General features: G+C 33.1%; 3 protein-coding genes across 3 annotated transcripts; 1 reads left to right on the plus strand and 2 right to left on the minus strand.

Moving 5' to 3' along the window:
• Nucleotides 1-1,568: 1,568 nt before the first annotated feature.
• LOC134235875 (uncharacterized) lies at nt 1,569-4,839 on the minus strand. The gene is made up of 6 exons (XM_062718036.1): nt 4,774-4,839; nt 3,699-3,914; nt 3,381-3,554; nt 2,934-3,106; nt 2,042-2,259; nt 1,569-1,799 (listed from the first exon to the last, which is right to left on the minus strand). The coding sequence occupies exons 2-6, from the start codon at nt 3,905-3,907 to the stop codon at nt 1,569-1,571; spliced, it is 1,005 nt and encodes a 334-aa protein (XP_062574020.1). The 5' UTR covers nt 3,908-3,914; nt 4,774-4,839.
• Nucleotides 4,840-5,781: 942 nt separating this feature from the next.
• LOC134235903 (uncharacterized) lies at nt 5,782-7,334 on the plus strand. The gene is made up of 2 exons (XM_062718083.1): nt 5,782-5,866; nt 5,991-7,334. Exon 2 carries the CDS (start codon nt 5,992-5,994, stop codon nt 6,661-6,663), a length of 672 nt encoding a protein of 223 aa, XP_062574067.1. The 5' UTR covers nt 5,782-5,866; nt 5,991; the 3' UTR covers nt 6,664-7,334.
• Nucleotides 7,335-7,428: 94 nt separating this feature from the next.
• On the minus strand, nt 7,429-12,978 carry LOC134235904 (transmembrane protein 163-like). Its single transcript, XM_062718084.1, has 8 exons — nt 12,706-12,978; nt 12,267-12,389; nt 10,929-10,972; nt 10,608-10,696; nt 10,145-10,241; nt 8,425-8,536; nt 7,985-8,126; nt 7,429-7,886 (listed from the first exon to the last, which is right to left on the minus strand). The coding sequence occupies exons 1-8, from the start codon at nt 12,776-12,778 to the stop codon at nt 7,841-7,843; spliced, it is 726 nt and encodes a 241-aa protein (XP_062574068.1). The 5' UTR covers nt 12,779-12,978; the 3' UTR covers nt 7,429-7,840.
• Nucleotides 12,979-15,668: the final 2,690 nt, after the last annotated feature.

The raw sequence follows: 15,668 nt of genomic DNA on the forward strand, positions 1-15,668 counted from the left end.
CAGCACTCAGTAGCGTCAAAGAATATTTGTGTGAAGTATATGGAAATAACGAACGATATTCAAGCTCAAAAGTTAAACAATACAAAGTCCATAAAGAATACAAATTTGGAGGAGGACAATCAAGAACCTCTAAAACAACAGAGGTGGGATCATGTGCCGTGGAGGAGAGAGCTTATCCTGCTGATCGGTTACAACAGCCGTGTGCTCGTTGTTCGGATCGGAAAATAAAGGGAAAATCCGTTGATGACTTAGTGTCTGAATAATGGGCTAACGATTAGTATGAAAACCGTTAGTCAGCATTTGGCTTAATGATAAATAGTATTTACGGATATGGTCACTGTATCGACGATAGTACATGTACTTACAAATTGATGACTTTAAATGAGAGTGTTGATATTCTTATTCCATCAGCGTCTTTCTCAATAAATTATTTTGTTTTAGAAATTGTTCCTAGTTACGTAGCAAACGAAAATCTGCTTGTCTAACTTACCGGGAGATTTAAACCCTTATGTAAGTGATGAAGTACAATGTACTAGTAATATAAAAAAAAGCCTATTTCGACTGAAATATATGTTACATTTTACTGGGCATTTTACTGCCCAATCTAATGAAAACACCAAATTGAATTGAAAATGATTCAAAGTTCATTACTTTTGTCTTGCTCGCCTTGTATATTTATACAGGAAATATTTGGAAACTATTAAATGAGAGAAGATAACGAGAAGAAATCAAACTCAAGACCATTGAAACAATGCATTGTTTCAATGGTCTTGAGTTTGATTGCTTTTCGAGCATGGCTCTCGTAATGATTGAGAAGACTCAAGGATAGAAAAGAAACTAAATATTTGGAGAAAAAGATCAGTATTCAAGATCAAAAATCATTTAAACGATACAATTAAGAGCAGAGGAAACATAGACCTCTAAAAATTTCACATATGGGATCAAATGCCAACGGGTCACACGCACCATGTGCTTTTCATGACCGAGAAAACAAGATAATCGTTTAAAAAATTCAGCATGTAGATTATGACCAACCAATAAATATTTAAAAAAATAACATTTGACTTCAAGATAGATTTTATTTGCTTACAAGGTCATTGTGTCAATCATACAATATATGTACGAAATCATGGATGTGATAACTATCATATTGTAATCAAAATTTCTGTCAAAAACATTGCATTTCTTAAAATTAAAATAAATAAAAAATATAATACTCTAATTAACCAAAGAGATAAAATGTCTTTTAAGGCAAACGGTTGCAATCTAGGGTAAGATGTCATTAAAACATGATCTGTTTCTAGAACATCCTAGCTAAATCAGGATGCCGTAGTTCAATAGTTGAAATAAGAATATGTTTTTTCAGTGTAAAAATGATCTCCTTGTCAGTTAAACTTTAATTAATAAACAGGTACGAAGCAGTTCCTAGGAGGGTCCTTCAGTGATTTACTTCTACTGAGCAAATACAGTTCAGCCAATCTTGTGAAATGAATAGTTTCCTTTCGATAAATACAATATTTTACATTTGTATGCAATAAATAAGAGGCAATGGTTTTAAAAGTAAAATTTTAATTATCATGTTTTATGTCAGGTTCTTCTTTAATTTCTATTATATGCCTAATCACAAAGTCATAGTACAAATAAAAGACGTCTATGTGTGTAAAATTATCAGGCTTTGAAAAATAAATGGATATCATTATTAGGGAGGATATAATACACATCACTAATCCAGCTTTGAAGCAAGGGTTGTATCTTCGGGTAATTTTGTGATGAATGGTAATTGCAACAGGATTACAAACCTTTAACAGAAAGAAAGAAAATTCCTCTTGTTGACATGAACAAAAATACAAGTATAACCCATTTTTAGAGTACGTCTCAAATCAACAATTCAAATCAAATTTGCAATAAATGAATGATCAGAATATTAAAAAATAGTATTGTCAATTTTCTTGATAAAACCTTATTTTTACGAGAAATGAAATTGAGAAGATGTATAATTTGAACATTAATATACATGAACTTATGGTGGTGTAAGAGTTACCTGGGTCATGAATTCAATGACGGGGATATCTATGTCTTGGCATGGATGATACCTGCTGTGTACCTCAGAATAAAAGTCATCACAGTAGTTAGTACACTGTAAATATCGATCATTGGTCAGTCCCAGCTTATTCTGAAATTCTCTTCTTGTCCTGAGGAAAGAATCACTTCTCTCATTAACTTTGTCCACGTGTGTCAACACTCCATAAAGTGGTATAGCTACAAAGACAACATAACCATAGAATTGTACAAAGACAATAAACTATAGAATAATTCAATTTCAAAAACGATAGAACCATAGAAATGTACTGTTGCAAAGAAAGACAATATAACCATAAAACAATAGAACTTCAAATACAGTAGAACAATTGACAGGAATATCGGTGTACCGATCACATAAAGAAAGAATCATTGCTTCATTTGCAGATTGATTTCCACGAGTATAAAGTTCTACATGATTATGCATCTCAACATTTCTTGTGCTTGGTGCAATTTTCGTACAATTCCTCTTCAGCGTTCTTGAAAGATTTTATTATAGCTGAAAAATCTAAGCATTTAACTTTTATTTTTGGAATTCCAGAAATACTAAAATGGAGAATGCAATTCTTCAGGAGATATGTACTTAGATGAAATTTTGAATTAGTACACCCGAAGCAAATCAATTATAGCTGTAACTCTAATAAATTGTAATTCAAAATATCAAACAGCTAATCTTTCATTTATAAATGAGTTTTAAATTATGTGTCAAAACAGGACATTAACTCTTTTTAAATATTAATTGTACTCCGTTTATTGCAATTAGCCCTGTTGGAAAAATTTCAATGAATCAATTATATGCCAATGAAGGGAGATAAGTCAATAGAAATGACTGAATCTATTTTATTATATATTACCTCTGTTAGGAGAGTTGGTCGTGTTCCGTACCAATTCCAGCAGGTTTTGTGGAAGGCTTGACATAGCAGAGGCCACAAAGACAACTCTATCTATCTGAACTTTTCTTCTTTTAAAGAAACCATATTTTGCTTGGAGTCCCTTTTCCCCAGAGAGACCGGCTTTTTCAAATTCTCTACAATTTCAAGAGGATATCGGCTCAGATTGAGTGGCAGAGACCTTTAAAACAATTTAACTAAAACAAACATGCACTGAGCCCTTAAGCAAAATATTACTTAAGGTTATTTACATGAATAATGGTATTCTATTTCTACTCAGATGTGATAGCTACAATTCATATACACATTGTATACTTATATGTCAATTCTAAAAGCTTAAAACAGAACGAGTATTTCAAGCTACATGTTTCATTTTCATGTTCTTTTCTCTGGATATACACCAAGCTTTACTTGTAAATGTCAGCAGCCTTTTTGATGCTCTCGCCGTCAGAGAAGTAACCATTTAACAACCACTCCAGGAGAGTTCTATGTATTTCCTGCGGGTTGTCCTCAAAGCCTTGGGTGTCGATCAGAGTCGGCAATTTTCTCCGCCAACATCCCGGCATGCAACGCTCTGTGTCGATTCTATCATAAAATAGTTTTTAAGATAAACGTGAATTATCTTACACGAATTCGAAGAATAAACATTGACCCGCCAAATGTGTTCACATTTATTCCTATATTTTGAATAGTTTTAAAATGTGGCGAAAATAGACCCCGCCCACATACATTCGGATGTGGAATGTCGTCTGACGTCCCTCACCCCCTGATTGTCCGGCGTAGGCATACGGTTCCCATTCTCCGGACAAACTGGCACAGACTGTGTTGATAAATGTGGATTTCCCCGAACCATACTGACCAAGTATCAACACATTCTGTGCTTTACTGCCTTTCTTTATTTTCTTTAAAAATCGCTGAAGACTTTCTTCTCTGCTCATTCTACAACTGCAATACACGATAAAGATACTTTCACATATAAAGGTATACCTCTTCTTTGTTTTTGTAGAGGTTATTAGAAAATGTACTTAGTATATCCTGTCATAGAATTTTTCTTTGCAAATTATTAAACTTTTAACTAACAAAAGACATCGTAAATATTTACATTTTATTAAATAACAAAAAAATAATAATGTTCATACATAGATTGATTGATTGAATACTGTTAACATCCCTCTCCAGAATATTTCACTGATATGGAGACGTCACCATTGCCGGTGAAGGGCTGCAAATTTAGGCCTATGCTCGGCACTCACGGCCTTTAAGCAGGGGGGATCTTTATCGTGCCACACATGCTGTGACACGGGGCCTCATACATAGAAATTTAAAAACTAATATACAAGATAATATGGATATACATTTAAGCGTTTGTCCGGGAGCCCTTTTGCATCACGATATCGATGTAATTACCGAATTTAGATATACAGATATGTTTTTAGCTTCGTAAGAAAGCAGCAATTTATATTTACGAACATCACGAGTCCTCATCATATGCAAAAAATCTTATCATACATTATTTCAATAAACATTGTCAAACAAGTTATAATTTTGTTTATGCAGTAGTTTCAACTACTAGCTAGGATTGGTTGTTGAGTGTCACGTGCAGACAATAGACTTTTCATAATGAATATTCATGAAATCCATGTTTACCAATAAGCACGTACAATGTAATACATATCTCCATAAACGTGACAATGATCTTTGAAGACGTATATTATTAACATACACTAATCATATCTGTATGCATTATTAAAGAAAAAGTAAACCAGTGGAATATTAAATATAATAAGTACAACTAAATCATTACCTGCTTTCTGGACAACCTCCATTAAAGTTTTCAAGTCTATACACGAGAATGGATCGATTGTTTTTAAAAGGCCGCCTCAGTGGACACCTAAATATCCACGATATATTAAATGCCCTCTCAAATGGTCTATACTTCTGTAAGCATTGACTCTAACGAATTTTACCATAATCTCTCACTTTATTTTTAGAGAAAGCCGCTTTTATTACATATAATTAATTCTCGTTCATTAGAAAAGTTGTTCATAAAAAATTATCATAGGCACTACACTCACAGAGAGTCAATAATTTAAGGAAGTTACGTGCCTGTGGAAGAGTGAAAGCCTAAAGATCGAATATTTGTCAAGGAACAAAGGCTTTAAAATCCGTAATATCATTAATGAAGATTATTTTCAATTTTTCTTCGAAATTGATTTAATGATATACAAAATCATTTAAATGTATATAGATATAAATTACATACAGCTCAGATCATTGAGACTTTTTTGTTTTCTTTTAAAATACAAAATTTGGCAGTTGTTTTAACGGAATAAAAAAAGAATCTCATTTTAGAATCCAGTGCTGAATAAAGTGTAAAACTAATTTCTTGTTCATTGCTTTCTTTGGAACATATTCACAAAGTTATTCAATGCCGACAATGACAGACTCACATAATTGAAAACTGATATTATAATATTGATCGCCTCGTTTGTTTTCAATAAATCTAAACAGATTACGTCGCTTTCATGCATTGTAACAAAGTTATTGACAGACGGTGAATATAGATCCAATCTTTTATATTCCTGGTCATAATAACTCAATTTAATATCGATGTCTTAAATCAAATATTTGACCTTCTTTCCCGTGGGTTGGATATAAGCAATAACAGCGAGGACTCAGATTACGATGCTGCAATCTCAGATTTGATTTGATTTGAAATTGTATAGGTTCTATTGTTTTCAGAGATCTACGTTATCTCTGGGTTATAGTTCTCTATTATCGTTATTGAAAGACATATTTTTGTTACTTGTCTAAAACGAATTTGTGTACTTGCTTTTAATTGTAAGAATGTAAGAAGTGATAACAGAGGCGGTGTTTCATTCATTCTCTTAGTAAAGGTAAGATAAAATAATTAACTACTGCATCATTTTCTTTTTGGTACTATTTCGGTAAATTTGTGTTCCATATGCAAAAAAATATTTTATGCTTTTTATTACTTCATGTTTCAAAACTTATTTTAAGGATGCCAAAGGGAAAAGTCAAAATAGGTTATCCTAACGAATCTTTCGTTGGGAAAGGCGCAATGTTTGCAGACATAGCAAAAGAGTCTCTACGCATTCGGATGCATGTAAACAGAGTAAACGAACTGGAAGATGAAAAATTGAATAAACTTACAAAACTAATGAATCGTGACCAGCGGGTACAGGAGTTTCTGCTTCAGCGAGTTATGGACCGTACAGAGCGGAATATCGAACAGCTTCGCGGGTATAGGGAAGTCATTGGGGCGGATTTTAAGGTCGATAACTTCCAGACGATGAAGCATGGCTTCAAAAAGAGGCTGGTAGAATCCCCTCGAGCAGCAAGACATATTTCACTGGAAACCAAAATATATAACGGAGGATATCAACCCGCATACTTCAAACACGAGATCCAGAGGAAGATTCGTCAGGCGGATCCAAATGTTGTTCACAGAGTATTGAAGAAAATCCTGAAAGAACAGTGTCAGGAAGAATCCGGAAAAGTTCTGGACCGGAAGTTGTCTGATATGTCGTATTATCGAACGCTGAGAGAAAAACAACAGAAAGGTCAGTTTCACTTCAGACCTCAAGTCCGTCATCTGGTTCCTGTCTCCAAAATCAACAATAAACCTTACAGCCAAAACCACCGACTGCAGAACTTTCCCATAATACACTGAACAGTCTCAAAATATATTTACTTTCTCGTGAACATTCCTCAATGCATAGAAAATATACACGTTATTTTGTTACTACAAGGGTCATGCGTATTGATATTTGTGATTTTGGTTCTACCCATATGACTAATGATACACTCATTGATGGCTTATCTGAAGTTCTCTTTTCTATTTGACAACATGTTAAGAATGCTTTAATTAATTAGATGTGTCAAAATTGTTAGTTTCTTCTAGACCATATTTTGCAGGTGGTAATATAGTTCCCTGTTTAAAATATTATTTGACTCTGAATTAAGGTACCATAAAGATATGTATGACTATACTGTACACAAATTCTGTTCCAATAAGGAGTCCTATAGAAGAACGACCTTGTCAGTAAATACAATTTACCACTGAGTCAAAATGATGACTGATATTTTTCATACTAATTGTGATGTGAGTCCATTGTTTACACACGGAAGAGGGATTTTCCGTTGTTTCCCGTTCATGACAAAGAGAGCAGGGCACGTGTGACCGGTCGGCGGGGTATGCTCACTTCTCCATGGCACCTGATCCCACCTCTGTTGTTTGGAGGTCCTTGTTTGCTCTGCTCCTATTTTTTATTGTTTCTTGAACTTTTTACCTTGAATGTTATTCGTTATCTCCATATATTTCATGTATACGTTGATTTATTATTGTCCTCTACAATTCAGGTTAGATTAAAAAAAATTAAAACAAAAGTGTTTAGTATCTTTTATTTAACAAAAAAGGAGAAAAAACAAAAGGCAAAACAGGCATGATTTTTGTTATGATAGTGATTGTTATGTGAATGAAAAGACAATGTATATGGAAGCACTCTTAAAAGCAAACACTGTATCATAGATATACATTGTATATCCATGAGTTTTGACATTTAACATTATGTTAAATTTAAACATAATTTTGTAACATATATACACATAAATTGTTTATCTTTAGAGAATAAACTTGTAGATATGTACAGAAATATAAAATTATGTTTTTTAGCCATGATTGATATGCATGTAAACGTTGAAGAAAAGTGCATGCCAGACACTACTAAATGTAAAACAAATACTAGTTTTATGACAAATTACCAGATGTCTTTGATCAACTTTGATCTCTAAATACTGTTCACATGACTTGTTCTTGGGACGGTTTAATATGTTAAATATATTAACATTCATGACTGCACAGACGATCCCCTGCTGCAAAACTGGTAAAATAATCTGTAATTAAAAAATAAAGACAAAATTGTCTATCACAGTAGTTTAAAAAAAAACTGCAAAAAAGAGGGAAAATATCACTGAATCTAAGCATGGCTTACGTAATAGCAAATAAGTACAGGAATAAACTGCAGCCTACACCAAAGACATTGTCTATATACCAGAGGGATGAGTTGTGTTCATACAGGTCTGTAGCTAGGAAAGCCGAAAAGCTTATAACAGCGCCGACAAACGTGATTACACCTATCAAAAATAATTACATTTGCTTATATAAAAGTCATTTTCAAATTTATTTTCAAATGCAATTATTATAGCAACTTTACAGTAACGCTCTTTAATTTGGCCTTGAAAATATATTAACACATAATTACATTCAAAACAAACAGCTTTTAAATGAAGGATATTGAGATAACGAACAACGATAAATAAACAGAAATAACGGTAGTTGCACTTTAATTTTCATGTTATCAAGTACAAAAATCGTTTTTGAATGATTTATTGCATAATTTACACTTTATTTTGTAAAAGTAAATGAACCTACTATCATTCATCAGAGATTTACTCTCTAGTTTGTACCCAATACCACACTTCACAATCCCCAGTACAAGATTAGAACAGCCATTGACCAGGGACAGTATACTCAATGTCACAAGCTGAAACAAAATGAATTACTGCATTATAATTCCATATAACATTTTTTTCAAAATCAATAACATTAAAACTTAAGATTTTCAACTGTATAACACATGTATATTCAACCATTACCCACAATAAATTAAAAATATTGACATCCGTAACAGCTGCTTTTGCAATAAGAACGAAACTCTTAAATTTAGTTGCCTTGTAACTGGTCATTTGCAAATTCCTTTTATCAAAAATAATTCTGATTGTACACACAAGAACCACGGAGTTTTATTGAAAGTTTTGATGGTATCTGTGTTCTGAGAGACTAGGTCAACCATTAACTTATTAGAATTCTTATAGGTACAAATTGCTTCCCAAAATGCGCAAACCTTTGAAACAGGAAACCTGGTATATTCAATTTTTTATGAATAAGATGAAGGAAACACTTGTTTCAGTTTGGTATTTAGATATATCAACGACGTACTATCAAATCTTTTTCACATTTGGATATTTTACTAGAAAAAAGGACCTTTATGGTAACCTTACAAAGAAACTTTATGATATACATGTACATAGGCGTCGGAACCAGGTGGAGGGGGGCTAGGAGGGCCCCCTTTTTTGCAAAGATAGACAAAATACAGGCATTGAAAATTGGCTTTACCTTTTTTTTGGTCGTTAAGGCCCACACGCTTTCAATTATCCCCCCCTTTCAATTTGCTTCCGACGCCAATGAAAATTAAATAACGTGATAACGTTAACATTTCAATCGTCAAGTCTCTTTACTTACGCAACATATACTCCTTTTATCTAAATTAGAGGTTTATATCTCTCCGTCAATTCGAAACGAATACCCAATATATTTTCTCAAATTTCTAAAACGACGTAATTGAAGCAAGAAAACTTGCACCTTCCATCTCAAAATCAAGGTGGAAGTTGAACTCGCAAAAAAACAGGTTGATGAAACTAGAATAATATTACAAACAGTCTCGTTTAAAGCCATCATTTTGCGATGCAGTTACCTTGTCAGTTAGTTCTATCTACATGTACGTGTATCATTCTGTAAAATGCTGATTATTTTACCTCTAATTTTCAACAATTATCTTGCGATGAATACTAGTATTCGATAATTATTCGATTTCCCATAATGTATCGATCATGACACGGAGCACACTGCGGGTATGAACAGTCGGCAGGAGATGGTTACTGCTACGTGGCACCTGATTCCACCTTTGATGTTTTAGACGTCCTTGATCGCTTCATTCCTGATTTGTTTTGGTTGACAGGGCTTTTAAGATAAGGATATGGAGATACTGAGCAGTTTTCAATAATAAAGTCCATAAAACTGTACAAAATAGGAGCAGAGCAAACACGGACCCCCGAAACATCAGAGGTGGGATCAGGTGCCATGGTGGAGTGAGCATCCCCTGCCGACTGGTCAACCCCGCCGTGTGCTCCTTGAATGCTGTTTTTTATCCCCATATATTTCATCCTATCTCAACTTTTACTATCACCGTACAGAAATACAGTTGTAGCATTTTAAGGACAGGGTGACTGATGTTTTGTAAAACAAAGAGGCTTCTTCGATGTAATAGGGAACAATAAAAAAACAAAAAAGCTAATCTATATGTGACAATTACCTGTTTTTCTTTGTTTTCTTTGACCAATGTTAAAATGGTCATAATCAGTAAACTTGTGCTGGACACCACAAATAAAATGGCTATAATCAAACACGCCCTGTAGAGAAAATAAGCAAAAATCTTTTAAATGCATAACATCTGACAGACGGCTTGTTACAGTTTGACAACTATTTGGTAGAGCAATACATTTATTTTAATGATCATGAAATAGCAATAAAGATGGTCATCTCTAATTTTATTTCATTGAATCGTTCATAATTATACAAAAATCTGTATTCTAAAGATCATATACAGGTCATCACTCTGTGTACTTGTAATATACAGTACTAAGATCCGAGTAATGGTCTAAATTGTAAGCTATTGCAGCCCTCTAAAGGAAGGTTTTGAAGTTTTTATATGAATAAAATATTTGAAGAGACGTTAAACAAACAAATTTTAGACATATTTACTGATGTCAACTCACTTTTGCTCTCTGCTCTCGGAGTACAGATCTTTGCTGTGAAATCGCCATAATACCACAATGGAAGATGTACTGTCTAATATTGCATTTAGCTATAGAAAGGATGTTGTTGGTTAAAAAAAATTAGAATCCAAACTGTTTAAGTATAAAATCTTAAACCCATTTCATTTAAATATAAAATTCCAAAAAAGCTATTGCGCACAAAAAAGTGTGGATCTGATACCAAATTATTTCGTAAAATATGAACATAAATGTTACGCTGGAAGGATAAAATGTTGATGTTCTTTAAGGAAATTCTCTTTTGATAAGTCTATATTTACTTACTCCAAAACCGAATAATGTGTCGCTGCTGAGTTTTGAAGCATAAACTGAAAAGAAATAAAAAAAAAAATGGGGAAAAAGTTAATGCTGTAATCATACAGGACATCGGTCAATATTTTAACGAAACCTAAGCATATTAAGACCGCTTCGTCCCTTGGGAAAACGATTAAGAAAATTATAAGAATTAGAAAGGGTATTCAGAGATGATATAGCATTTTTATTCAAATCAAAATTAAGTTTCTTTGAACAGCACATTCAAGAAATCGAGAGTGGGATTAAGTATGAACAATCTCGATTCGCCATAGGTTTACTTTACTATTAGGCTTTTACTGCATATAAGCCAATTGTTTCTGAAATGATGCATTAAAACCTCTGTGTATCTGAAGTTTTTGCAGGAATGTTCTCTAAAGAAGTAGAAAAAGACTAATGTTAAGTTCCTCACTGAAGGAGAGAAAAACTGGATTTACGTTTGATAAGTGTGGTTCTGGCTCATTGATTTGATAATTTAAAAACTTGTAGTTGACTGCAAAAATACAATTTTCTATATGATTTCTGTACATATTATAGATAGAACATCAACAGGCTGCCTTTTGTTAGCCTAATTTATCTCCAAATTATTACTTTTTTTTCTTGAGATAAATTCGATGAGAAACATTTTATTTTGAAAATGTTTATGTGCCACATAATTTTGTGCCACACTTTATTATGTTGTCTAGTGTGGAAAGAATTTTTTTAAAACAATTCCTATTTTAATCAATTTCTAATTGTCTGGCTGCGGGAAGATTCTTTATTTCTGCATGAGTTATCTTTTTCAGAGCATGTGCAAATATTGGTGTTGAAAAGATGTCAGCAATACCTAGGAAGACCTTTATTAGAAAATCCAATGGAACATTCAAATGACTCTGAGGGCTATAATGAGTATTTTTACAGCTGTTGCTAAGTTAATAACGACAAAGCGTATAGGTTATCATAAAATGAAATAAATAGGTGACACGACCTCATACAAATATATCATCAATATTCGTTTTTATCCTGGGCACAGATGTGTTGAATGAAGTTTGTCATGCAAAATATGCAAACATTTAATTCCCCTTAAATGTACATATTTGTTGTTTAAATGAAAACATTCCGTTTTGGTACATAAGCATTAAGTAAAAACACTGTAGATTTCAAGTATATGGGGAAACAAATTAATGATAAGTTGCCTCTCCACAATGCAGAGAACAAACTATTATAAATCTTTAATTTTTGGAAAGCATTTCGAGTTTTAGAATTTCTGTATTTTCATTTTCTTTTTTAAAATTTGATTAACATAGAGTGAGGATGATTAGCACCCCGTACCTACAGCCGTGACCCCCTGAGTAAATCCGAACAGGACTGACAGCCAGGACACAACAATAGCGGCCCTCCTTAATCTCACCGCCACCGTCAGATCCACCCGGCGCTTGACTTCTAGAAGCTCCGCTAAAAATATAATTAAATGTCCGTGGTCTTTTAAAGAATACAAACATGGTTGAATTGAATGTGTTTATTTTAAATCTTTATTTCAAAAATAGAACTAGTATTGTCCAGCTTGATTGAATTGATCAGACAATATATATGATATAAGTAAGCTCTGATTTCATCTTTCTACATTTTGTGCAATATATACAAATATAAAGTGCATTATGAATACCCACACAATAAATAAATTACATCAGTTTACTGGTACTTTGTTCTGATGCTCTCTCTCTCTCTCTCTCTCTCTCTCTCTCTCTCTCTCTCTCTCTCTCTCTCTTACCTTTTTCGGAATTTATTAACCCACTTCCTCCAGAATACTCTTGAAGTGAGATGGCCCCTCCGCCTTCTGACATTATGAATCAATCCATTTTCATGTGCATAAATGGATATTACATTTGCATTTTTTTTTAGTTTTTGAACACTGTGTAAAGATTAATCAAGGTAGATTTACTATAAAGATTTGATCGTGCGCAGCCGGGATTTTTAGTTAAATTGCACTGCGGAGAAACGACTTGGTCGCGTTAATATTCAGTGATGTGAAGTCAACCTTTACCATTCACACATTTAAAAATTCTTGAAACATGATAGCAATTTTTTCATGTACAGATGTATATGTATTTTAAATTATATGCGTGATTTAATATGTTTGAACATTCACAGTTTAATGAACATACATTTATAGAATATCAAAGCACTGAAATAGTATATCATGGAAAAAGAGAAACCAGTAATGAATGTAAAAACAAGATGTGTTTGTGAAACACTATGCGCCCGGCTGCAACAAAGTTCAAAAAAGCTATTTTTAGCAGGTAAGTCACAGTCAAGGTCAAAAGGTAATTGACCTTGGTGTCATTTGAAAGAGCTTAATTAGTGGAGTATGCATACCAAATATGAAGTCTCCATCTTTCATGGTTCAAAAGTTATGGCGAAGGTTAAAGTTTGCAGACAAACAAACAAACAGACAAACAGACAGACAGGACAAAAACAATATACGTCCCGGATCTATCGATTCGGGCGCATAAAAACAAAAACAATAATCACTATGAAAAATGTTAGTAAAATTAACGACTGAAATATGATATGAAATATGTCAATTAAAAATGTGACCTGAATTTTGTAATGGAGAAAAATATATCCATCATATAATTTACGAAATGGTACATGTACCTTTAAATGAGATCGTTCCAAGATCTTTAACCTTATTTTACTTTAACTTATTTGTCTGTAGTCTGAGTTGGTGTAAAAGATGATAGATTTCAGATCTAACAATTCACCCACTCACATCCTACTAACTGGAAAAATTATAAGGATCGTGTGTTTATGACAGTAGAATATCACTACCTAATTAAGAGGGAAATGGAGGTTTAATTCTCCTTCATCGCGCTGCTTCACACCCCAGTCGGGCTTGATCTACCGAGTGCATAGGAAGTGAAATTCACGGGTCTCTCAGATGAGACATTAAAAACCTAGGTCACGGTTGGAGTAGGAATAATAAAAAAAATCTTCAATGCCTATTGTACCGAGAATAGAATTAAATTTAAAGCCGGTAAATGGTAAAAAGGTGACAATATTTTACGTGGAACGTATAGCAATGAATTTTAAAATGATTAACATTTTAAAATGATTAATATTTTTATTTTCAAAATTTTAAAACTTGCCGTAAAAAATATAGGAAATAATACTTTTCTATTCAATTAATTTTTTGGAGTGCAAGAAGTATAACTCAGCACTGGAAAGGGTATTTTTCAAAGCCATTATGAGTGGGATTTGAACGATGAGATATACATAACAGAAATGAAGCTCATAATTCCGTTTGAACATTTTAGATTTAGGGCAACAACAAACACAGACTTCTAAATACACAATAAGACATTGTCTTAAGCATTGCCTTTTGTTCATTAGTTTCAAAAAGTTTTTCTTTTAAATCTTGCACTGCAAGTATTCATACTTTTGATTAATAAGATATATGGAGACAAAGAACAATATTCAAGCTCCGAAGTCCATTGACAATACAAGTTTAGGAGCAGAGCAAACAGTGACTTCTAAAACACCAGAAATGGGATCATGTGCCATGGAGGAGTGATCATCCCCTACCGAGCAGTCAAACCTGCCGTGTGTTTCTTGTCATTATCGGGAAATACAAGTAGAGATAAGATCGGTTGACAATTCGGTGTATAAATAATGACCTGACAAAAGTATTAAAAACGTCAGTCAGCATATGACTTAGTGGTAGATTTATTTGCTGACTAGGTCATTGTACTGTCCTCTTGCAAAATGATGACTTTAAACGAGACTGCTGACATTCTTAATCCACAAACTTGTTTGTCAATAACTTTTCATTTTAGAAAATATTCGTACGTAGAGAATTCTCTTGCGTATCGAATATACTGAGAGATACAAACACTGTTTGCATGTGATATAGGTATAATGGTGCGTAAGTATGGAAAGTTGAAGATTGAAAGGTTAAGTTATTTCGTTAAATATAATGAAGCTTTGTAAATAGATAACTATTAACATCTTTTTCCAATAAAATATTCAAACATAAACATGAAAAAGATCTGTCAGACTCTGTGGTACCTTTTATTTCAAAATCACCTTGATATCTCACATCAACATAAGAATTGATAAAACCATTATTAATTGACAAAACATCGTCGATATATCCAAATGTTGAGCTGAAGGCTACATAAAGTGTTTTCTTCTTTTCACGTATAGGATTTTGAATAAAGTCTGCTTCATATGTCTGTCCGTCTGTCTGTATTTCTGCCTCTGTGTAACACTTTCCTTTTCCCGCGAGACCTCGATTAGCCTTTTCAACTTTTGCAATTTAATTCTTAATGACTATTCTCTATGAGATCAAGAAGACGACTATTGATATTTAAGTCAAAAGGTTAGGTAGTGGCTAAACTACACACATTAGGATTTGTATAAAAATTAGACAATTTAAAAGGTCATGTGAACATGTATAAGTGACCTACTGTTTGCAATTAATTCCTCGAAGGTTCAGGTTTTTCGATGGTCTAGGAGTACGAGCATGGGAGGCCCCTCGCTCCAGTTTAAGAATTTTTAAAAATCTTTTTCAGTTTTTTTTTTAATTTGCTAAATGATAGTATTTAGCATATCAAATGAATGAATAAACCATAATTCTTTTATATCAATTGAATCAAGTTTTGATTGTATAATTCATAAATGACAGTTTATGAAATAATCAAACGCTCGCTTGTTCTCAGTTTAATTCACAAA

The sequence above is a fragment of the Saccostrea cucullata genome, unplaced genomic scaffold (genome assembly GCF_032062105.1).
Source record: "Saccostrea cucullata isolate Sc308-1 unplaced genomic scaffold, CSIRO_AGI_Scuc_v1 ctg337, whole genome shotgun sequence".
NCBI lineage: Eukaryota > Metazoa > Mollusca > Bivalvia > Ostreida > Ostreidae > Saccostrea > Saccostrea cuccullata.